The sequence below is a fragment of the Labrus mixtus genome, chromosome 4 (genome assembly GCF_963584025.1).
Source record: "Labrus mixtus chromosome 4, fLabMix1.1, whole genome shotgun sequence".
Taxonomy (NCBI): Eukaryota; Metazoa; Chordata; class Actinopteri; order Labriformes; family Labridae; genus Labrus; species Labrus mixtus.
Window position 1 is genome coordinate 2,388,975 of NC_083615.1, and position 24,700 is coordinate 2,413,674.

The window sequence follows — 24,700 nt, forward strand, 5'->3', positions numbered from 1 at the left end:
ATGAGTTTTGTGTTGGAGAATTTAAAGAATGAATCAGTACAACTCTACTTTTTGTCTCTTGGGTCTCTCCAGATATTCCATACCGTGTTGTCATTGTACCCATGAAGAAGCTGAGCATCGCTATGGCAACAGTTGATCCTTGGGTGTGTGTCTCAGGAGAAATGGGCGATTCAGGAGTTAGACAGATCCCAAAGAACACACAGGAAATCTTCTTCCAGGTTTGTGTGTAATCCTCAGCAGTAAGGTCAACATTATGTCACATGCTCTGCTACACTGACTTTGGTTTGTGTTTTTTTTTTATTTCAGTGTAAGAACCTGGGCAGGCTGAGCACTCTGCAGCTGGGACAGGAGAACTCCGGCCTGCTGGCCAAGTGTCTGATAGACTGTGTGGTGGTGTACAATGAGATCACCGGACACACATACAAGTACGATTTTTAACTCAGCCTGATCTCTAAACACAGACTGTAACCTCACAGCACAGTGCCTTCATACCATACCATACCATATATAGCATAGCATAGCATAGCATAGCATACCATAGCATACCATACCATACAATACCATACATACCATAGCATAGCATAGCATAGCATACAATACCATAGCATAGCATACCATACCATACCATACATACCATAGCATAGCATAGCATACCATACCATACCATAGCATACCATACCATACCATAGCATACCATAGCATAGCATACCATACCATACCATACCATAGCATACCATACCATACCATAGCATACCATAGCATAGCATACCATACCATACCATACCATAGCATACCATACCATACCATACGGTTAATTTCATAGGGTTATTTCTATAAGAAGAAACATTTGTCTTGGTCTCAAATTCTGCACACAATTAGCAGTCTTTACAGTATTACTAAAAAAAACAATAAACACAAAAAACAATCAATATGAATACATATAACAATGATATAATGACTTCTTAATGAGCCTGACTGTCAAATATTTGTTGTCTGAGCTTCCTTCAACACACCCATAGGAAAGCTGCTTAAGCACATAGTTTTAATATAATATAAATGATTGTATGTATATTGTCAAACCAGTTATTACCTGGTTCAGAGAGCAGGTCTTTATATATAAGAATATATAAGCCGGATTTTTTCCCCTTCTTTGAACCATTTTTGGCTGTTGGGGGTGAAATGACAAAACAACAAGCCAAAGTTCTAAATAAAGTTAATAAGAAAAATAAACCGCCTACACATACACAGATTAGAACAGAAGGCTCTTATTTGAACTCTTTTCTTCTGTTAAGAAATCACTCATTTTTAAATTCACAATATAATACTGTCTTGTTTCCTTCCAGGTTCCCTTGCGGCCGCTGGCTGGGGAAAGGCGTGGGCGATGGCAGCTTGGAGAGAGTTCTCATTGGTCAGCTGGTGACACCTGGTGCTGAGGAGGACTCTGGAAGGTGGACAGGGACGCCTCCGGAGCTGGCCTCTCCTTCACAGAGTGTACGGACAGTGCTGGGATCGCTTGGCAGCAGAAGCAGTATGTCCTTTACAAAAGGCACATTCTTTAGTACAATGGATGACCCACTTGTTAGTGTTCTCTCACTACAACAACAGATTCTGCTCCCGTATCACCTTTCTCTATTCAGCTATCCAGTCCACTTCCCCTCATGTTTGGTGTCATTTCATCCTCATGTTTCTCTTTATAACTGCTCGCAATTAATCTTTTCAGGGATGGCAGCTGTCGAGGTGCAAGAGGACATGAGGGAGGCGGCGAATAACCTGGTGAAACACTTCCACAAACCTGAACAAGAGGTATGTCGCTGTTATAGTGAGTGTGTCCCACATGATTCAGCTCCTGCATTCAATTTGTTGCCTAATCTGAAACAGTTAATGCAAAATAAGAGCATCTCTGCAGCGACGTGTTAGACTGTCACCCTCCTGCCTGTGTTATTTATATCTCCAACACGGCTCATTACCCTCGCTTTGTCCCATTTGTGTATCAGACTAGCCTCTCTCATCCCAGCAGAGCGCCGCAGCGCTGCAGAGATGTCACTTTGTTTTTTTCGATTAATGGGCCTTCACTTCTTTTAAATAACATCTTCAGTGTTCAGGCTTTTTTTTTTCTTTTCAACTTATTTTTTATTTACATTTTTGGCACAGTACAGAAGAAAGAAATAACATAAAAACAAACAAACAAAAAAAAGACAACTACAAAGAAAAAAAAGCAGAAAAAACACACATACAAGACACCCTGTCCTAGGTAAGGTTAAGATAAAGGTTGTTTTTTTTGTTGTTGTTTTTTATTGCATTAGCAACGTCATGGCTGGACTCCATCTCTTAGTGAATTTGTGTTTTTGAAGCCTCACTGAGTGTGTTATTTGGTCCATTTCATATACAGTGGGTACGGAAAGTATTCAGACCCCTTTACATTTTTCACTCTTTGTTTCATTGCAGCCATTTGCTAAAATCAAAAAAGTTCATTTTATTTCTCATTAATGTACACTCAGCACCCCATCTTGACAGAAAAAAAAACAGAAATGTAGAAATTTTTGCAAATTTATTAAAAAAGAAAAACTGGATTTGGGGATCCTCTGCCATTCTTCCTTGCAGATCCTCTCCAGTTCTGTCAGGTTGGATGATCAACGTTGGTGGACAGCCATTTTCAGGTCTCTCCAGAGATGCTCAATTGGGTTTAGGTCAGGGCTCTGGCTGGGCCAGTCAAGAATGGTCACAGAGTTGTTCCGAAGCCACTCCTTTGTTATTTTAGCTGTGTGCTTAGGGTCATTGTCTTGTTGGAAGGTGAACCTTCGGCCCAGTCTGAGGTCCTGAGCACTCTGGAAGAGGTTTTCTTCCAGGATATCTCTGTACTTGGCCGCATTCATCTTTCCTTCAATTGCAACCAGTCGTCCTGTCCCTGCAGCTGAAAAACACCCCCATAGCATGATGCTGCCACCACCATGTTTCACTGTTGGGATTGTATTGGGCAGGTGATGAGCAGTGCCTGGTTTTCTCCACACATACCGCTTAGAATTAAAGCCAAAAAGTTCAATCTTGGTCTCATCAGACCAGAGAATCTTCTTTCTCATAGTCTGGGAGTCCTTCATGTGTTTTTTGGCAAACTCTATGCGGGCTTTCATATGTCACCGAGGAGAGGCTTCCGTCGGGCCACTCTGCCATAAAGCCCCGACTGGTGGAGGGCTGCAGTGATAGTTGACTTTGTGGAACTTTCTCCCATCTCCCTACTGCATCTCTGGAGCTCAGCCACAGTGATCTTTGGGTTCTTCTTTACCTCTCTCACCAAGGCTCTTCTCCCACGATTGCTCAGTTTGGCTGGACGGCCAGGTCTAGGAAGAGTTCTGGTCGTCCCAAACTTCTTCCATTTAAGGATTATGGAGGCCACTGTGCTCTTTGGAACCTTGAGTGTTGCAGAAATTATTTTGTAACCTTGGCCAGATCTGTGCCTTGCCACAATTCTGTCTCTGAGCTCCTTGGGCAGTTCCTTCGACCTCATGATTCTCATTTGCTCTGACATGCACTGTGAGCTGTAAGGTCTTATATAGACAGGTGTGTGCCTTTCCTAATCAAGTCCAATCAGTTTAATTAAACACAGCTGGACTCCAATGAAGGAGCAGAACCATCTCAAGGGGGATCAGAAGAAATGGACAGCATGTGAGTTAAATATGAGTGTCACAGCAAAGGGTCTGAATACTTATGACCATGTGATATTTCAGTTTTTCTTTTTTAATAAATTTGCAAAAATTTCTACATTTCTGTGAAGATGGGGTGCTGAGTGTACATTAATGAGAAATAAAATTAACTTTTTTGATTTTAGCAAATGGCTGCAATGAAACAAAGAGTGAAAAATGTAAAGGGGTCTGAATACTTTCCGTACCCACTGTATGTCCCACAATTTCTGCATCCATAAGTCATAGGTGGGGGGGGTGGGCGTTGGGCTTCAGCCAATTCAGCGTGATACATTTCGCTGCTGCTGTAAACAGAATTTGAAGTAAATCATTTTGGCTCCTCCCCCCTATCCCTTAAAGGTGTGTTCAGGCTTTTAATGGACAAGCGTTTATGTAGTGTTGTTTGATCTTGTTAAAATGAAAAAAATGAAATAAAAAAGTTGCGATGACCTCTATTAGTCATGTGAGAGGATTTACTTTATTAACCTTTATTTTACCAGGAAAATATCTTTGAGAAGGGACTTCTGGCCTAAATAGCAGCATCAAAGCTTTACACATACTCAGACGATAAAATTGCAGCGTTTAGCAGTACGACATGTACATACAGGGGACTAATGATCCTTAATCCTGGTTTTTAAAAACATCCAAGATGATAATATGCTCTAGTTTAAGGAGACTCTGTAGCTCAGCTCAAGATGCTGAAGCAAAAACATTAAAGCATTTTTACTAAAGACTGAAAAACTACATTATAAGTCAGTGAGACTGAAGGTTACAGCTGCTGAGAGTTTTGGGAGTCTGTGATAAACATAAATAAGAAGTATGGCCGCATAAAGTTGTTCCATCATTCTGTTGTATAAGGAAGACAAACTGTACTTTATCATACCAGACACAATGATGTGTGGAGACCCAAACCAGAGACAAATCACAAGGCAGCATGGTTCAACATTTACAGTGAGGATGAGATAGCGTTAATAAAAATAATGTTTTTATTGAAGAAACCCGATTTAACCCTCTGTTTGTTCGACTCTCAATATGACGACTAAATGGAAAAAACACAGATATTTATATGTTGAGACACATCACCTCATCCTTCAAAGTGAAAATCTGATGAGCATCGTTAACTGCTCTCTTAGACCTTGAAAAGTACTTTACACATTAGTGCATTAGATTTCTCTGGACAACATGAAATGCTGCTTGAAGGTTGTTGAAAGGATTGCACTCGCAAAGGAATAAGAAGTATAATCAGAGTGTCATCAGCATAACAATTCAACCTTGTATCAATACCATCTTTACATAAATGATTTATATAAATGATGAATAAGATAAGATAAGAGGTAATGAGGTTGAAAGATGAGCTCCTTGCTTGCTTTGTTAACTCTGTTCCCGTTTCTGTCCTCTCAGAAAGGAAACCTGACGGTCCTGTTGTGTGGTGAAGGAGGTCTGGTGCTCTCTTTGGAGAATTTTCTTCTGCACGGGTTCAAATCTAACCGTCTGTTCCAGAGGAACGTGTTTGTTTGGGACTTTGTGGGTAAGTACAGCAACATAGAAGTGATGTTTTACTCCTTGACAGATGTCTGTTTGCTCTATCTAGTGGCAGTGAATGTAAATCTTACAGAACACATGCTGCATCCTGGTTTCTTTGGTTGTCTTTATGAAGTTAAAGACTGATTTTGTGGTCTACTCCGTTCCGTAGAAAAGGCTGTGGTTTCCATAGAGACAGCGGATCAGATGGGTGACCTGCATGGATCAACGCTGACAAAGGGTCCACCTGTTGACTCGCTGTGCCACTATGTCAACGCAATCAACGTGTCACCACGAAACATTGGAAAAGAGGGCAAGTTCCAGCTGTTTGTCTGCCTGGGAATTAGGTGAGTGGTCAGATCATTAGAAGTGAAGTGTAAGGTTACAAAAAACAAATCTGACAAATATAACACACAAAAAGAACTCACTTATCTACAATAGCAACATAACTCAGATGATTAATGAACATGACAATCTGGAACTGAAAATATTAACATACACTGATCACAACACACAGGAATCAGAGGATGATACTGCATCAACAACAACTGCTGCTGCTACACAGAACATTAAGACAGAAGACAAATGATCCGACTTATAGATCTTATAGATAATATAAATCAAGTATCTCCTCTGAAAATAACTCTGTGAGTCATGACTGTCTACAATGGGTGTAACACCTGAGTCCCACTGTCTGTGATGTTTTCAGAGTTTTCAGAGTCCTATCTTCAGTTTGTTTACATCGCCAGGACGGCCGGCTGACTCCTCCCCTCACGTATAAAAGTTGTTTCATTGAGGGACTAGAGAAAAGAAGAATAACATACTGTACTCACTGCTTAACTGTGTTTCTAGATCACGCTCATTTCAGGTAAATTTACATGCAGTGTGAAGATACGAGCGTAATAAAGATCACTAGCATTAGCATGCTAACACAACAATGCAGCGCGAGTTGTTTTGGTTTCATGCTGGTGCTCAAGGGCGACATCTGCTGGATCAAAAAATCGCATATAAAGCTTTTAAACAGCTGGAGCCTGTATGCATATGTCAATAACATCAAGGAACATGTGCATTCTTTTACACAACCATTTAACATCATTGAAATATTGGAAACCTGGGTGAACAGATAATGGGATGGATTTTGAGCTTGGTGGTTATAAATAGACAAAACAAGAGTAGAGGAGGAGGAGCTGTGCATGTAGATAAAATCTTGTGCTCTCAGGCGTTAAGTCATATGACTGCTGTGACTGATAATGTTAACAATTGTAATCTGCAAAGAAAAAACATCATCCTTGTTTTCTCTTTTATTGACACCAGCAGCCAGAAGGAATAATAACTGACTTAACACATAGGTGGTGTAGTTCACTAATAATTCATAGCACTCCTTTTTTTATGAAATATCAAACATAGAAAGTATCATTATTTAGACATCATGACAAGACTTGTGTGGTCTTTGTGTTGACAAGAAAAGACGACCACACAATCAATTGAATTTAGATGTATTTGTTATCTTAGGTCATATGTCTCTTTTTTCTATGCTTGGTACTTTTTCTGTTTTTTTGTTTTTTTTACTGAATTAAATCACCATCACTTCAATGCCTAACATCATCAGGCATGATTAGTTAACATCATCCAACCTGTTCCTTTCTGACAGGGACCGGCTCCTCTCTCAGTGGCTCCCCCTGCTGGCAGCATTCCCCCTGACAGCACGGACATACGAGGAGGGGGCTCTGCTGAGGGACCGTGCCGCCGTGCACTCGCTCTCCCGCATCTTGCACACACTCAATGAGTTCACGATCACCCTGGAGGCCGCGCTGGTCAAAGGAGTCGACCTCTGACCTTGAAAAATATATGAACTGGCTTTTCCTGCTGTGTTACCTGCTGCAAGCATTTCTGATGGGTTCACAAATTCATCTTTTCATCCCCGGGAGATGGAAGTGCATTCAGACTCTGAAAAATGTGACATATTTAAAAAAAAAAAAAAAAAGGACAGTGGACTATAAGAGAATATGCTGGCACCTGGAGCTCCAAACATTTTGCCTTGTTCCTTGATGTAAATGTCTAATATACTGTAATCGCATCAGGAAATAGCCTGATGTTTTCCTATATTTGTTTACACTGTGAAATTCTGTTTCCCCCGAGGAGAAATAGAGAGTCATTCATAACCTCACATCTACAGTAGATATTTTCACAGCTCACACCGTTTACTGTATACCCAACCGTGAACCACTAGAACTCTCCTTCGACTGCTGTATTGCTTTGCACTTGAATTTTAAACTAAGCACATGCATGGCCAAAATATGTTTGTTTGTTTTATGTCTTATACTGTGTTGTGATATATCAGGACTCAGGCCTTATTATATACAAGCATATTTCTTGAGTTCCTTCATTGAATATCTTAGTATATATATAACCCAGGACAACTCCTCTCCCAAATATGTTAACAAAATGTTATATTCTTAAACTCTTTCCTGTTATTCAGTTTGGAGTCACACACTGCAGAGTTGTGCTCATGGAATCATTGCACTGAAACCAAACTGGTGTCCTCATTGTGTCAGCTCAAATGGTCTTTGTCACTTTGATAGAACGCCTTTTCCCCCTCTCTGTTATTGTAAATAAGTTGCCTCATTAGATCTTTGAATAGAATTGTGCCCATTTCGTTATGGTGTAATGAATTTGTGGCATATTTTTCTGTCTTAAGTGCATCCGGTTTTGTGTCTGTATAAAAACAAAAAGATCCCAGCACTGGTCATGCATTTTTTTGTTTCTTGACTGTTTAGTTGTCTTCTGATATAGTAGAGCACAGATGTTTCCAAACCATTTGGTATTATGTTGATGTTGCATTTAATTTAACAGATGAAGTATAAAACCCTGTCTCCTGCACTGCCCTGCAAGCACTATGGTACTGACAAAGACCAAGCCTCTCTATTATCATTTAAATACAGATTAAGGGAAGCAATAATAAATTGTTATTTATGAAATGTGTGGTTAAAGAATAAAGTGAATATTGACTGAATGAACACTCTTGCATATGTTGTTGGTGTGTTGTTTATTTATTGTGGAGAAACGTTTAGTTGATGTTGGCTACTAGAACTACTTATTTACTAATAACTACTAATTTATTTTGACCAATAAATTATAAGGGTCATAGATTATTTAAGGAAATCGTGTTATCCTCAAGTTAGTTTTATTTTGCATTAAGTTTTATTTTTAGTTTATAACTGACATAAGAACACATATTATGTTATCAAAAATATGATGCTGTTATTTGGCTTTTATTTATTATTATTATTATATATTTTTTATTTATTTTTAATCTATTTTTTAGTATCTATTTTTTTTTTGTACATTCTTAATTTTTATTTTTTTTAATTTAAATTGTAGTGTTCACTTTTTTGTTTGAATCTTTCCTCTTTGCTGCTGTAACAATGTAAATTTCCTCATTGTGGGATAAATAAAGGATTATCTTATTTTACAACAGGACGATTGGTTTGCTGCAGTTTAAAAGGACTAATTCGAGTGGATGCTCGCCCTCAGCTGGCCACTGGGTGGAAGCCATGTTTCACCCACCTTTTTTATTTTAGCCCTTAATCTGCTCGGTTATCACGCAATTCAAATAAACAAAGCGCACTTCTCTGCGAGACGCCGAGCCTCCTAAAAAAAACCGTAGGCCTGCTCCAGACGGGCCATCTGGCGTTCTGTAGTAAAAACTACAAGCCCCGCCCCTTTGCTTACACCCTCCAATGTGCCATAGCAACCGGGGCCGAGCCCCCCGTTCCCGCGCAATGTTCCCATCCTTATAAGGCCAGTAGAATGCAGACGCACGGCTACGTCACACGTCGTTTATGTAAATGGCTTGATTGAAGAAAAAGAAAAAAGCCTTCTGCCCTACTCCGAAATGGAGGTGTGGATACGACGCATGCGCACTCCGTTCACAACTACCCAGTCCCGTCCACAAGCGCAGACATCAACAAGGGAGCGGGTTATTGATGCGGGGTTGATTTTCATAATAGTCACATCGTAACGACAAGATAACAGGAATATTTTACTTTGGATTAACTTAACCCAACTTGCAACAAGGTGACGTATGCAGCCGCTTTTTCTATTTGTTTTGTTCAGTCTTTGAGGATTTTGGAGGTTGTTAAATCCGCTCTGAAATTTAAAACATGCTTCGAGTTGTCTCAGAACAAATGCTCTTTTTTGGCCTTGCTGCATCTCTGACTAGATGCTCAAGTTGAAATGTAGTTCAACTTATAAAGACTTAAAGCAGCCCGACGAAGTGTGCAGAAAGTGAGATAAACGAGGATGTGTGTTTAATAATGTCAGATTATTTTCATGTGCAAGGAGGATGAACAACAGAATGGGTAATAACATGGTTTGTTTCAGGCTGGAGGAAGTAATCACTACTGCAACTAAAACCCTAACATGCAACATTATTTTCGCCGGAAACAGTCTTATCTTCATCAGTATCATGGCCACATTTTAATAGTTGTTGTGCAGCCTGCAGTCTACTCCACGTTTACGCACTGCTAAATCAGCCAAGTTGAAGCTTTCACGCCCACCCGGAGCAAGAGATGCGTCTCAGCACGCGTGGACGCTCATGTCAACAAAACAGCTGCCGCAAACACACAAAGTGTTTACGATCCTTTTTAATGAAACTCCCGCTGTGCAAAAAAAATAATGTTTAGTGGATTTAAATCCTACAATCACCGACTTAACTTCGTGCACATGTAGTTGGAGGAAGACTGTTGCAGTGACGCGGTTGTTGGAATAACAAAGAGTAAAGATCCGATTACACGGTTACTCGATTACTCGAAATCATAAAAGGGGGGAATTTACTTTCGAAATCTGTTTGTTTATTTTATCTTAAAACACACATATGAGTCCATATGCGGAAAAGAAAGTGCGGCATCGTCGAGCAGAGGACGGTCATCATAAAATGGGTGCGCATGAAGCAGGTCGTGTGGCATGCCATGCTTCCTCGCTCGGAGTGGGCGGCGAAACTGGCTACTTGCACTTTTCTTTTTCGATGAAAAACAAGAACATTTCCCGCTGTGGTCTTTAAATTTAAAATGCGATGTGTTATTTGCGACAGTTTTGACTGCTTTTGGGGGGAATTTTCACAGTTTGCTTCTAATATTACAATTTTTGCGGAAAATCGCATCACACCCCCTTCTCCACATTGCCTCCGCCTTTGAAGTGTGTTGCCATGTTGAGTTGCGTCACGTACTGTATTCTGCTGCAGAGATCGTCTATGCTTTACAGATGACACACTTCACGCTGAGCATGTTGTCGGTTTGTAACACACACTTCAGCAGCCTACCAAACACCGGGCTGATACTTTAGGGTTGTTTATGTAACATTTTCAGATATGTATTATTATAATAATAATAATAATAATAACTTTATTTATATAGCACCTTTTAAAAACACAGGTTTACAAAGTGCTTTGACAAACAGCAAAAACAAGAACAAACTAAACCAAACACAGAAGAACATAAACAACAGCAAGAACATAACAAATACAAAATACTAAAAATAATTAAATACAATTCAACAGAAAAGAACCCAAAGTGCACGATACCCAACAGACATATATAACCCGACTATCACAAGAACCATCATAAGAACCCAGGAAACACAAGAACCATCATAAGAACCCAGGAAACACAAGAACCCAACAACACGGAGGGTTATGGAGGGTTTATTAAACCACCTTCTGATTATATATGTTTAGTTTTGGGTATGTTTTACATTTTTAAATCTACGACTGTGATATGTGACTACTAGTTTTTTTTTCCTGTTATGTGTTCTGCTGCCTTCTAATACCACGAAAATGAAAAATTCCTTTATTTATTTTTCCATCTATAGCTTATGGCCTTTTATTTGCACTTCTCATCATACAGCTACAATTTAAAGGCCTATGTCAGTATGTTAAACATGAATATATTTCTATTGAGTGTTGGTGCAATAAATCTGTCCCTTTCATACTAAATGTGTGTATAATTTCAATTACTTTAGTGATAATAATCAATCAATCAATCAAACTTTATTTATACAGCAGCTTTCAGACAAATTAAATTGCAGTTCAAAGTGCTTTACAAGAGTGCAGAAAAGTTATTGACGAAAAAGTAGTTTATAAAATCATTGAGAGACTAATGTACACCAATAAAAATTAAAAAAAAATGTGTATAAAAATGAAAAAATAAAATACGACACATAGAACATATAATGCAATCGATATTGATGTCCATGAAAAATAATAGGGTTACACTTGATTTCCTTTACAACGACGTAAGATTTCTTACCTCTGAAAATTACTTCTAGCATAATTTTCCGTCTCCTGTAACCTATAGTCATCCTCATACTACATACATACATAGATATTTATTTAAATCCCATATATCCCCCCCTCAGTGCCCAACATTAAGCGGTATCTGATATAATTAGCAGAGTGAGAGCTCTTTAAATATTCCCGCTCTCTGTGTGAGCTCTCTGTGGCACCGCACTGTCAGAAGACCCCTAGGACTGATGGCAAGGAAAAAAAAAAAAAAACCCAGTCTGGGGGGCGCGGCTCACAGTTTTGCCGCAGTTCAGATCCACATGTGCTGTGGAAATTACATTTTGCCTAGCAACATAAATTACAACTCATGCACATTTTTTGACGACTATTCAATTTCGAGGGATTTTTCTTCCGTACGTGTAGCCCGCATGTTTGAAATGTTCCTGAAATGAATCCTCACATTTTTGAAGTTTGTTTGATATAATCCATCATTTGCAGCCTGCAGGATCGGGGCTGTGCGTGCTTATATTTTGAGTTTCCAAAAATGAAAGCGTGCATCCTGTGAGCTCAGCATGGTGACATGATCTGTCTGACACGCTGTCTGACTGTTGACCTACTTCCCCCTCATGTGGGTCAAAGCGGTGGGAGGCTCTATTAAAATCGCTTTTCCCTGCACCGAGCGTGACAAAACACCCGTTTTTATTATTATGAACTCACATTTGGCTAGAATGAAGTTGTAGGCCTATAATGGGATAGAGGACACCACATAATGTAAGGCTGCAGAGAGGCGCTGCAGTAAGCACATCACGCACACTGATGAGAGCCTGAGATGTTAATATTTGATTCATGTTTTGGCTCGCAGATGTTTGGCTTTCATAAGCCAAAAATGTACAGGAGTTTGGACGGCTGCTGCATCTGTCGCGCCAAGTCGTCAAGCTCTCGTTTTACGGACAGCAGGCGCTATGAGAAAGACTTCAGGAGCTGTTTTGGGTAAGATGTGCAGGTGAACATGTGGGGGCTTTGAAGGTAGACATGTGCCCCCGCCCTGTGTCCCCTTCTCCACTAACTGTGATTATCTTGCAGACTGAGTGAAACAAGATCAGGAGAAATCTGTAATGCCTGTGTTCTCCTGGTGAAACGATGGAAAAAGCTTCCTGTGGGAACCAAGAAGAACTGGAACCATGTGAGTTTGGATCAGAAGGCCTGCTGATATTATACTTTATTATTTAAAGTCTTTATGAGATGTTTCACACTTAAATATAATATAAATCAAGTATATCCTCTGAAAATAACTCTGTGAGTCATGACTGTCTACAATGGGTGTAACACCCGAGTCCCACTGTCTGTGATGTTTTCAGAGTTTTCAGAGTCCTATCTTCACTTTGTTTACATCGCCCGGACGGCCGGCTGACTCCTCCCCTCACGTATAAAAGTTGTTTAATTGAGGGACTAGAGAAAAGAAGAATAACATACTGTACTCACTGCTTAACTGTGTTTCTAGATCACGCTCATTTCAGGTAAATTTACATGCAGTGTGAAGATACGAGCAGAATAAAGATCGCTAGCATTAGCATGCTAACACAACAATGCAGCGCGAGTTGTTTTGGTTTCATGCTGGCGCTCAAGGGCGACATCTGCTGGATCAAAACATCACATATAAAGCCTTTAATCAAGTTAGTTTTACATGTAATTTACGCTAACTAATCATTTTGTGGTCGTTCATCCTCACCCTCAGGTGGTCGATGCTCGAGGAGGTCCCAGCCTAAAGATCACTTCCAGGCCCAAGAAGATCAAATCCATCTCCAAGAAAGACCGGCCGAGCCAGATCAGCAGGCTGCAAAAAGAGCTCAAAAGAAACAGTCAGTTCTGTTGTTTTTTGGCAATCAGTAACTCAGTTGACATGATGCACTTGTTCCTGAAACACCTAAATATGTGACCATGTTGTGCTCTTCAGACTCAGATGCTCACAGCACCACCTCCAGTGCCTCTCCAGCTCAGTCTCCCAGTTACAGCAACCTGTCAGACGACGGCTCCGACGCCGAGCTCAGCCCGGGATCCAGCCGCTCTCCTGTTTTCTCATTCCTAGACCTGACGTACTGGAAGAGGTGAGTCACTGTTCTGCTTATTTCAGGTATACAATGAAACACTGAAGCTGGTTTTTGACACACACACACACATATATTACAGCACGGCATGAAAAAAAAATCAAAGATCAAGTTTTTCAGCCCGGTAGCAAATTTAGAGGTTGAAGCATCCTTGTATAGAGTGAAGGCAAAAGTAGTTTTTCTTTTTCCATTCCTCATAATAATTTACATATTCATTTCTCATGCCTGATAATAGATGTGAAAAATGTTCAAAGAGCAATAACTGATCTCAGGACAAAAACACACACATGAACCCTTTTCACACGTACAGAAATCTCCTTAAAAACTCTGGAGATGAGTCTACCTGGAGGTTCTTTAGGCTATGTGTGAACGCAAACATCCACATTTTTCACGCAGACTTTACCCTTTAGAGTTTCTCCTCCAGATCTCTAGTATTTTATCTACAGAATATCAGAGTGAGCTGATGTCTGAACGCAGCAGAATATACTCCGGAGATTTCACCTCGAGCCAATAGAAAGAGAGTGATGTTTATATAGTGACTGTCTAAAGTGTCTGCACGCGACCTCTACGATCTCCGTGCTCTAATTAAACGTCTGCATTCTGTTTTCTGTTCGTCAGTATGTTGTTCTCCTCTCTTTTCTGGATGTTGTCATTCCATTGGATTACACATAGCATTGATATAAAGACAAATATTCTCATTATAACGTCGTGTAGCGGACTCTGTTGCTACAGCTACTTCCACGTTGTTTATTTACGTCAGGAAATCCCCGATCCCCCTCCCCTCTGACAGGGATAGTGTCCCCCCCCCCCCCCCCGACAGGGATAATCCCCCGCTGCGAGGAGCATATGTGAACGGCTAGGTCGGGAGAATCTCCAGAGCGGTCTTCCTGTAATTATCTAGATATTATCTGGAGTGCAGATGTGAAATCGACTCTACAGTATCTATAGTGATGCTGATGTTTAGAACAACAGAACATGGGGTCTCTATGGATAGAGTCTGAATAAATGTTGTATTTCATTTTTTAACCAGTAAGAATGTTAAGTTAAATCCATAATGTATAAATCTCTTCTTATTCTTATTTTTTATATGTTAAGTGCTTATTTATGTATCTATTCTTATATTGTTTTATTTGATAACCTGCTGCTGTGACACCACAATCTCCCAGTGTGGGATCAATAAAGTCATTCTATTCTATTCTATAGTTTAATAGTATTTTAGAGAGCTTTAAATGTATTTTGTGCCACACTAGGTTAATTAAATGATGACTCTGCTACACTACATGCTGCATGTGTAACCAGTCTGCTGTTTGAAACTGCTCCCCCTATTTAAAACACAAGCTCAAGTTTTATTTGTATTTTTTGGGCTTTTTACTAAACATCCCATTTATACTGCGTCACTGCTCCCAGGCAGCTTTTAGTATTCAATTATTTTTTGTGTTGATAACTTAACCGCAGGTCCTTCATTCCTGCTGCAGTCAGACTGTTTAACCAAGTAGATCACAAAACACACACACACACACACACACACACACACACACAACTGGACAATTCACTCTGACTCTGTGCAATAATAATGTTATAATAATGTTATATTAATGTTATATTAATGTTATATTATGTTTGCCAATCCACTTTGTGCAATAACATGTTACACTTTATGTGCACTATGTTCATGTCTGTGTTACACAGAATATTACGGACTACACTTTTGTCCAAACTGCAGCTCAGCTGATCTATTTCTTATTTTTTTAAATCTATTTCTTATTTTTTTAAATCTATTTCTTATTTTTTTAAATCTATTTCTTATTTTTTTAAATCTATTTTTTAGTATCTATCTATTTTTTTGTACATTCTTAATTTTTCTTTTTTTATTTAAATTGTACTGTGTTCACTTCCTGTCTGCAGTCTTTGCTCTTTGCTGCTGTAACACTGTAAATGTCCCCGTTGTGGGATAAATAAAGGATTATCTTAGCTTAACACTTGTGGAAGCTGGATAATCAGTCAAAACAAAAATCACTCAGCATCTTGTGTGGATTCAAAAATATCAGTATTAGGGGCGCAGTGGTTAGTGCGCACGTCCCATGTATGGAGGCTGTGGTCCTCCAAGCGGGCGGCCCAGGTTCAAATCCAACCTGTGGCTCCTTTCCTGCATGTCGTTCCCCACTCTCTCTCTCTCTCTCTCTCTCTCTCTCTCCCCAATTTCTGACTCTATCCACTGTCTAAAATAAAGGCACAAAAATAAACCTTCAGTATAATCAGTATTATATTTCAGATAGGAACTTGAGAGCGCACAGTGTTCAATATGTTCCTACACATGCTCACCTGTACATTAACTGTGAACAATACTGAAACTATTGGTCCACTGTTACATGATTCACTTTAATTAAACTCGTTTTTTTTTCCATGCTCAGGCAGAAAGTGTGCTGTGGAATAATCTACAAGGGGCGCTTTGGAGAGGTCCTCATCGACCCCCATTTGTTCAAACCGTGCTGCCGCAAAAAGCAACGGCAGAAGCAGCAACAACAACGAGAGGAGGAGGAGGAAGAGGACGACGAGGACGAAGAGGAGGAAGAAGTGGAAGTAGAGGAGGGCCAGGGGGTCGCGGATGTGAGCGTGCAGAAATCCACGACGGAAGAGGAAGTGAAGGAGACCCCGATGTTCCAGAAAGAGCCCCCTCAGCTGTGTGTTACCGTGACAACCGCTCCAACCATGAGGGGGGCACTGGTGGATGAAGGCTGGTGAAGAGGAAAAAACGTCCCGCGTTGCACACATCTCTGAAGAAATGTTGGGGTGCGTTGTGTTTTTTTGTTTTGTTTTTTCCAAGCACTTAAAGAAGAGGTCGCCTCAGATTGCCTTCAGTCACAAAGCAGCTGGAAATCCTTTGGTCATTTCTGTATTCCAATGTCAAAGGTTTGTTTGTTCTTTTTTAAATGGTAACTTATTGGACTGTTTTGTTTCCTCTTTTTTTTTGTCTTTAATATTCTCATCATCCTTGTCATGGACCATCATCTGTGATGTCACCGATCGGCTTCAGATGAAATGCTGGAGCTCGACTTTTGCTGGTACATTTAAAAAAAAAAAGATTTTATTCCAAAACGCAATAGATCCGCTCAGTTATAAAAAAAAAGGTGCTACTTGAAATTCATCACTCAACATTTAAAACGACTAGTTCAATCATTATCAATGAGGATATTTTATACGCATACAGTATATGATAAGATGACTAATATACAGAAATGAGATTCATTTAGCTTTCTTTGTGAAGAGTAAATATCTCTTTTTTTTTTAAAGTTGTGGAGAACTCGTTTTGGAATGAATGACACTTTGACAGAGCGCAGACCTGTACAGTAGCCCCCTGTGTTTGTCGTTCCACTTTTGACATCCACTCCTATCAAAGACTCTGTGTTTTGTAGACTGGATTAGTGTCTCTGTGTCCAAATAAGTATGTGAGTCCTGGCTGAATAAGGCCTTTTCACAGCTTCAACAGCAAATACACCAGCCTTAATAATGTGTTACAGACAGTGCTAGTGTTAATTCTGGATTGGTATTAAGGAACAAAAAAGGGACAGTAGCTATATTTATTGTGGCCTCAGCAACACTTAGTGCATTTTGCATGAATGGAAAGCCCACTCATCCAGACGACCTAACGATCTGATGCATGAGTCTCCGAAAAAATTGCATGGCCTTATATAAACTGTAATTTGTACTTTTATTTTTTTTGTTGTTGTCGATCTCTTTCTCTGAAGTTTGAACTTATTTTTATATGTAACAAAAAGCAAGAATTAAAAAGTGTCTTTGCATAATAATACCACACAATACAACAGCAAAAAACCACAGAATCGGTCTATAGTCATTCACCAATCTAAACATCAGTGATTCCCTTCATTCCCGGGTCAGTATATGGATTAAATAAACTTTGTACAAGCTGAAATTCTATGCCATTGCCTCTTATATACCACAAATGTGTGTTGTGATATAAAGCCTAATATTACTTTATTTATCAAATTAAAGCCAAAGCACATTGAAATTCACCCAATGTCAAATCAATGCAGGTTTTCTATGGACACTTGTGCTTGTCCGAGGTCGTTTGTATGTATGTTTATGGTATTTTAAATGAACACTAATGTGTAATTTCATACATGTGATGTTGTAGCTGGAAGAACAGGTAGTTATGTACATAAGGGGGGTGGTGCCATGAGGCTCCTATATTGGTTTTTCATTATTTATTTCATATTTATTTGTATCACTGCATCTTCACTTAGAAGTGTAATGCTATGAATTATTTTCATCTTTAGCTTATTTGTAGTAGTGGGGAGCGGGTTTTTGTACATCCGAAATCGAATGTAATTCTCTCGCAGGCTTCGTTTTAACATTGCGTTGAATTACTGGTTGTCAATATTTGTGAAATGTTGTTAAGTATTTATTTTCTTCATCGGTTGAGTTGCGTGCAACCTAACTTATTCTGCAGCCATTACTTTTGGATTTGTACCACGTAGACTGAAACGAATGATAGATGCAACCAAACTGTACCTTTTCCCTTTTAGCCTGTAGCTTAAATACGTTACCTAACTCTAGACGTGCATGTACTGTTGCTATGCATTTACTTAGCTTACAAGTTAGACAAAAGCAGTTTTGTATTTTTTATACATCATGTACTTTTTTTACTTGTCCCTTAATAAAAGTAATTTTGTGAGTTTTTTCTTGAAGTATGGAGTCACTCAGTTTATTGACAAAGTGGGTCAACGATTAAAATGAATTTAGAAACTTAGTCCAGCACATAATGGAGTTCTAAATGATTGACTTGATGTGATTTAGTCAGACATGTTCTTAATGTTTGTGTCATATATGACATTAGAGCTGCTCTGATGTAAGTTAATAGAATATAAATGAAAGATGAAGGACAGCATAGATTTATCAGTTTTACAATAAAACATTAGACAGTTTTCTTCACACAGATTTCTTTATTTTATAGGAATAACATGTTTTTACCATAAGAAGTTAAAGTTACCACTATGCAAAAGACTCACAATAGAATAAAAATGATTTATATTATTGCATTAAAATAATAGATGCACACATGTAGTCATCACTTTAGTGTTACAGCTGGTGAAGTCAGAGCTAACTTCAACTGTTGAACTGCTTTAGTTGGATTATCCTGCAGCCTAAAAAGATCAACCTTAATGAAGTATACATGATGTGTTGTTATATTTTTTATCATTAATGTGAATCTGAAAAGATAGTTGTGTTATCAGAAGTAAAGGAGCAGAAGTATAAACTAGCAGAAAAAGTAAAATAATTTATGCCTCAGAGTTGTACTTTAATACCTTTAAATGTGCCGGAGCTTTTTAAATACTTTGTTCCTCATTTAATCACAACTTCAGACCTATCAGGTGAGGATGTGACGGTGATGTTCATCAAGATGAAAAAAAAAACAATACAGAAGGAAAAGGTCGAGCAAACTCCTCCTGCTCTTGCCGTGATGGAAATGTTTTCAATAATCCAGTTTAGGAATCACCAAGTTATGGCAAAAAGCGTGAAACAGGGAACACAAAGACAGAAACTTTTATGATATTCAACCATCTGTAACTCACTGGGCGCCTAAAACCTACAAATCTACAATTCACTTAGCAGACGCTTTTCTCCAAAGCGACGTACATCAGAGAGTAAGAACAACACAAGCAAGGATCTAGAAAAAAGGGAACAATGTCAGTAAGAGCAAACGATCAGCTTTGAGTCTGATTGGACACACAGGTGCTGACAGGAAGTGACCAGAGGCAAAGCACAACATTGAGGGCAGTTCTTGAGAGCTCTAATCAGTATAGAAACCATCTTATAAGTCGTCGTTATCAAACAAAAACCATCGTCATTACCATCATCATCATCAATAATATGGAGACCATCATCATTAAGTTAGTAGGTATTCATGAAAGAGCTGGGTCTTTAGCTTTTTCTTAAAGGTGCAGAGGGACTCTGCAGATCACATGGAGTTTGGAAGTTCATTCCACCACCGGGGGGCGACAGAGGAGAAGAGTCTAGTCAGAGACTTAGGACCCTGTTGTGAAGGTTGGATCAGACGCCTTTCATTGGCAGAGCGTAGTGGGGGGGGGGGGGGGGGAGTGTAGACCTGGATGAGTTAAAGTAAGGAGGAGACGTTTCTGTCTCTGTTTTGTAAGCGAGCAGCAGAGTTTTAAATCTGATGTGAACAGTAACTGGGAGCCAGTGTAAAGAGATGAACAGAGAACAGGAAGGACCAGGTGAAGTTGTTGAGGTTGAGATTAGGACAATGTGGATTTAAGAGTTAAAAACATCCTGATGGGAAGCGTCAGTGTGGACGGATAGAGACAGTCAGGCATTTACTCCTAAAGTGAAAGCTCTTCTCAGAATAAAGAAAGTACGGATGAAAGATTAGGGCCACTGAAAAAAAAAAATGTGGTTCTTATTTTTTTTTTAAATTCTGACTTTATTCTCAGAATTCTAAGAATAAAGTCAGAAAAAAAGAAAATCAGAACCACATTTTTTTTCTTTCAGTGGCTCTAATCCTCTTCCGTAAGAAAGAAACTGTAGCTCACCTGACTGAAACAATCTTCAAACTCTCAACCTGCCTTCTCACTGAGTCTTAGAGAAAACAGAAATAATGCTGGAATTTCTTTATTCCACTGGACTGTACCAACGGCGTCAGACTGTAGGGGGCAGCCATACGCCGATGCTGCGTCTAGTCTGCCAATCCAAAAAGAAGAAGAAGAAGAAGAAAGTCATGCGACCGGAAGTCAACAAAACACGGAAGTGCTTTGTTTTTGTCCTCCCTGTACTGTCAGCTGTAACTGAAGAAATCTGCATTTCTGTGTCGGGTTAACAAAACATCCAGACGGCTACGTAATCATTTGACGTGGACACTGAGGTAGATAAGAGGATGTTTATCACTCCTCTACTGTTTATAAATATATTTACATGTTACGGCTCTGAATAAATGATTGAATCTGTAACACGCTGAAAATGCTTTTTCATATTTTCACATTTTTTTTCTGTCATTTTGTTATATCAGTGTGTCAAGTTAAACTAATTTAATTCCCAGAAGTATTTAAGTTAATTTAAATTTAATCAGTAAATACTGTGTGTTTTATTATTTACCTTTAATTAAGATTAATAATTAATTAATAATTAAGACGCTGGCCCTTTAAGAGAGGCTCAGTGAAGGAGACACAGAGGGCTGACAAACAAGCTGTGGGACATTTCTTTAATAAAAGTTTCTAAAAGTGAAGATGGACAACGCATCCATCAGTTCTGAGGTGAAGCTAATACATAAAATAAAATAAGCTCTCCTATTGGCTGAGGTTTAATACTGATTTTTATATTATTGTGCTCTCTAGACAACTTTCTTTTTCTTTTTAAATTAAGGATTGCTTCTACATCTTCTACATCCTGGTCCTCATCATGGTGGAGCCCACAGCATCAGGCGTGTTCTGTAACAGGATGCTGAGCATGGTCAACTCTGAAGATGTAAACGCCATCATACAGGCTCAGAGACACATGTGAGTGTTTGCTTCATTTTGTTTTCTGCAGAAAAAATGTAAATGTCTGTGTGTTTTGCTGTAGGTGTTACATCTGACACAGAAAGATTATAATTGCTATATTATCATTATTATTATTATTATTATTATTATGCGTTACGTTAACACCCACTGGACTTTAAAAATGTATCTTCCTTACATGCACTCTGTGAGTAGTTACACACACTAAGATTGTTTTTCATAGTCCACTGCACAGCTCCTTCATTACACCTTTTGTACATTTTGTATTTTGTATTTTTTCTATTTTCTATTTTCTATTTAATATTTTATTTTTCTATTTTCTATTTAATATTTATATTTAATATTTAATTTTTATTTTTTATTTTTTATATTTAATTTATTATTTTTTATATTTAATTTTTAATTTTTATATTTTATATTTTACATTTTACATTTTACATTTTTAAATTCTATTTTATATATTGTAATATCTTCTTATTCTGTATTATTTAAGTTGTTGCTAGTTCTGCTTTATTTCCCTGTTAATTGTTTAGCACCAATACACCAAGTCAAATTCCTTGTATGTGTAAATGTACTTGGCAATAAACCCAGATTCTGATTCTGATTCTGATTGTGAAAACAGGCTCGACCGCTTTGAGAAAACCAATGAAATGCTCATCAACTTCAACGGGTTGTCTAACGTGCGACTGCAGCAGATGAACGAGCGCTTCCTGCTCCACACGCGCACCCTCGTGGAGATGAAGAAAGATCTGGACAGCGTCTTCAGAAGGATAAGGTAAGTCATCACTCCCCCAAGTGCAGACAATGACACTCAAACAGCATCTGAATGTTGTTTTTCCTCTGCCTCTCCAGGACTCTTAAAGGGAAGATTGCTAAGCAGTACCCAGAAGCGTTCAGCAGTGAGTTAGTGTTTTCCATCTTCCTCTCATTGAACCATCAGCTCATTTCCTTTAAAATAAATGTGTCCATAATATCTGTTTCCCAGCAGTCATCCACGAGTCGCCCGTCCTGGAGGATGACGACGATGAGTTCGACCCAGCTCCGCCCAGCGTTGCCACGACCATAACCACAGCCAACTCAGAGCAGAGCACAGACTCCTGTGACACCAGTCCAGATGTGATCTCGCCCACTGTGAGCAGGTGCTCCGAAGATCTCTCCCAAGAGGCGCCTGACACGCCCCCCTACGACGTCCTAGAGACAGCCGTCCTGCAGGACGAGGGTCCGGACTCTGTCCCCGCTGAATAGCATATCGTGATTGTTCAGCAGGAGGTCGTGTTGTATGTTTCAGTTTGCATCCTTCAACTAATCTGCCTGTTGGAAAGACCATCAAAAAGCTTGATGTCAGCTGTGAACTGTCTATGAGGGACGCCGGATTTCTGTCCGGATGCTTATTTGTCATGCACAGCAGTAAATTAATGCAGATAATACTTGAAGTTGTAAAGTACCGCACTATAGGTTTTAATGTCGTCAGTGACAGTGAATTCTCTCACTCTTTGTTATTTTACACATATTTAAGGAGATCATGTTACAGACACTAAAGAGGCAAAAGAATAATAGTTCTGAGGGTTTCAAGATGATACCATCATCAGAAGTGTTTCCTGTGAAGCCTTTAGGTTAAAGTCTTTATATGTGATCCTCTGAAAATAACTCTGTGAGTCATGACTGTCTACAATGGGTGTAACACCCGAGTCCCACTGTCTGTGATGTTTTCAGAGTTTTCAGAGTCCTATCTTCAGTTTGTTTACATCGCCGGGACGGCCGGCTGACTCCTCCCCTCGTGTATAAAAGTTGTTTAATTGAGGGACTAGAGAAAAGAAGAATAACATACTGTACTCACTGCTTAACTGTGTTTCTAGATCACGCTCATTTCAGGTAAATTTACATGCAGTGTGAAGATACGAGCAGAATAAAGATCGCTAGCATTAGCATGCTAACACAACAATGCAGCGCGAGTTGTTTTAGTTTCATGCTGGTGCTCAAGGGTGACATCTGCTGGATCAAAAAATCACATATAAAGCCTTTAAAGCGTTTATGAATGCTATCGGTTGTATTTAATGCTTTAATGATCACTTCCAAGATAACTTTCTCTTTGCTTGCCTCACAAGGAAACCAGGGATTGGGTTGCACGCTGCACTCAGCGTCGATGGAGTTGTCTTATTATTTCACCGTGACTATTCAAGGAAGTCTGGAGTTTTATTTTTTAGCTCTGGAACCAGGTTGTATAAAGTTTAGCATCCACACTCTGGTTTCTGTGTAAAAGGGAAGGATCAGCCTGAAATGGACTTCATTTGTTCTTTCTGTCATATTTCAACATTTCAAGTTTCAACTGTGGATTTAAAAAAAAAAGATGATCTCTGGAATAAGAAGAGGGACAGAGTGTCGTGATCGATCGCTGAAGATGATCCACATTTTTATTGTATTTCCACTGAAGTTAAATTTAATGTGAGAAGTGAGGTTGTGTCTTGGAATATTATTTTTTGTCTCAAGAATATAAACAATGCCTTTAACATACGGTGTCATTTGATTTAAACAAAAGTGTGAATTACTAATGTTTTGTTAATACAACACACAGGTACACAGACAATGAGCAGGTGTATTTATATTATAGTAAACACTGTTATTGTACTAGCTGAAGGCTCACTGTGTGCCACATGGTTGATAACGGTAACAGGATTATTTGTGACTTTGTTTGAGCTTTAAAACATGTAAACTGAGTTACAGAGGCAGTCAGTCAGTGCTGTCAGAATATGTTAGAATATCTCAGAGGTTGTCACATGACGCAGTCATAAGAAGAGCGTATCTGATTGGTTATCTGCATTGTGCTGAGATCTTATTCAGTTTTGTTTTAGTACCGGCCCTCTGGATATAATCTAATAAAAGCATGTTGTTTTCTTGATGGTTTAAACGTGAGGACCATGTGATATATCTCAATACTTAATAAAGAGAACAACGTGGAGATGGACACTTTGGATATGAGAGCCAGACATCTCTTTGTTTTGTGTCAGAGTCCCTGATAGGGGGATATTTCCAAGGGAAGCATTTGATAATTTATTAACAATATGCAATATACCAAACATGATATCACCTGATATTATTAAAGGGATACTTCACCATCTGCATTAATCTTTGTATCATTAGAAACCTGGTAGTATTTTTGAATGGTCGTGCATCCCGCCCTCATTTTCCCCTGAGATGAGAAATCTTTGTATTTCTGAGTCTGTAAAGGAGCTTCTGATGAAAAATCTCCTTTTTTTCTGTATTTCTGATTCTGAAATAGAGGACCTTAGTGGGAGTGGCTTGCGGTGCTGTGCATTCTGGGATTTGGTGTCTTTCATCCACATGGGCCAAAAAGACACTTTCTGTCTTTTCTCGGCCAAGAAGACACCAACTTCAAAATGTATTTCACATTTCTACATATATGACCCGATGTCAATACAGATTCATGTTTCAACGGGTGAAGAATCCCTTTAATATTTCACCTGAAATACTTCGGGTAATGAAACTACAGTCGGGCATGAGGCCCCTTCATTGGGGGGAGTTGTGGACCTGGGCAGGGGCTGCAATGTCTTGGTTACCAAACACAAAGTGACT

At 39.1% G+C, this 24,700-nt stretch overlaps 4 protein-coding genes across 5 annotated transcripts in view; 3 read left to right on the forward strand and 1 right to left on the reverse strand.

Moving 5' to 3' along the window:
• Positions 1-8,222, forward strand: part of LOC132972343 (DENN domain-containing protein 5B-like) — a 27,964-nt gene extending 19,742 nt beyond the window's left edge. The window contains exons 15-21 of the mRNA XM_061035108.1: positions 73-218; positions 307-425; positions 1,344-1,528; positions 1,721-1,803; positions 5,076-5,202; positions 5,368-5,542; positions 6,847-8,222. Of these exons, the coding sequence (XP_060891091.1) occupies positions 73-218; positions 307-425; positions 1,344-1,528; positions 1,721-1,803; positions 5,076-5,202; positions 5,368-5,542; positions 6,847-7,030 (1,019 nt within the window). The 3' untranslated portion in view covers positions 7,031-8,222. The remainder of the gene's footprint in view (positions 1-72; positions 219-306; positions 426-1,343; positions 1,529-1,720; positions 1,804-5,075; positions 5,203-5,367; positions 5,543-6,846) is intronic.
• LOC132972342 (membrane-associated guanylate kinase, WW and PDZ domain-containing protein 2-like) overlaps positions 1-24,700 on the reverse strand; it is a 212,363-nt gene that overhangs the window by 87,172 nt on the left and 100,491 nt on the right. The gene's annotated exons all lie outside the window — the stretch shown is intronic.
• On the forward strand, positions 9,116-18,286 carry LOC132972359 (SIN3-HDAC complex-associated factor-like). The gene is made up of 6 exons (XM_061035132.1): positions 9,116-9,272; positions 12,338-12,465; positions 12,559-12,658; positions 13,211-13,334; positions 13,430-13,580; positions 15,992-18,286. Exons 2-6 carry the CDS (start codon positions 12,338-12,340, stop codon positions 16,320-16,322), a joined length of 834 nt encoding a protein of 277 aa, XP_060891115.1. The 5' UTR covers positions 9,116-9,272; the 3' UTR covers positions 16,323-18,286.
• kxd1 (KxDL motif containing 1) lies at positions 20,344-24,222 on the forward strand. Of its 2 annotated transcripts, none has more exons than XM_061035134.1 (5): positions 20,344-20,478; positions 20,976-21,109; positions 21,732-21,884; positions 21,962-22,008; positions 22,095-24,222. In XM_061035134.1, the coding sequence occupies exons 2-5, from the start codon at positions 21,012-21,014 to the stop codon at positions 22,352-22,354; spliced, it is 558 nt and encodes a 185-aa protein (XP_060891117.1). In that variant the 5' UTR covers positions 20,344-20,478; positions 20,976-21,011; the 3' UTR covers positions 22,355-24,222. The 2 variants fall into 2 exon arrangements, with proteins under 2 accessions (XP_060891117.1, XP_060891118.1); XM_061035135.1 differs by having other exon boundaries at positions 22,098-24,222.

Coding starts and splice junctions, on each gene's coding strand:
- LOC132972359 (XM_061035132.1), top strand. CDS start 12,338: ATGTTTGGCTTTCATAAGCCAAAAATGTACAGGAGTTTGGACGGCTGC. Junction 12,659..13,210: donor CCAAGAAGAACTGGAACCAT/GTGAGTTTGGAT, acceptor CCTCACCCTCAG/GTGGTCGATGCTCGAGGAGG. Junction 13,581..15,991: donor GACCTGACGTACTGGAAGAG/GTGAGTCACTGT, acceptor TTCCATGCTCAG/GCAGAAAGTGTGCTGTGGAA.
- kxd1 (XM_061035134.1), top strand. CDS start 21,012: ATGGTGGAGCCCACAGCATCAGGCGTGTTCTGTAACAGGATGCTGAGC. Junction 21,110..21,731: donor ATACAGGCTCAGAGACACAT/GTGAGTGTTTGC, acceptor TTGTGAAAACAG/GCTCGACCGCTTTGAGAAAA. Junction 21,885..21,961: donor AGCGTCTTCAGAAGGATAAG/GTAAGTCATCAC, acceptor CTGCCTCTCCAG/GACTCTTAAAGGGAAGATTG.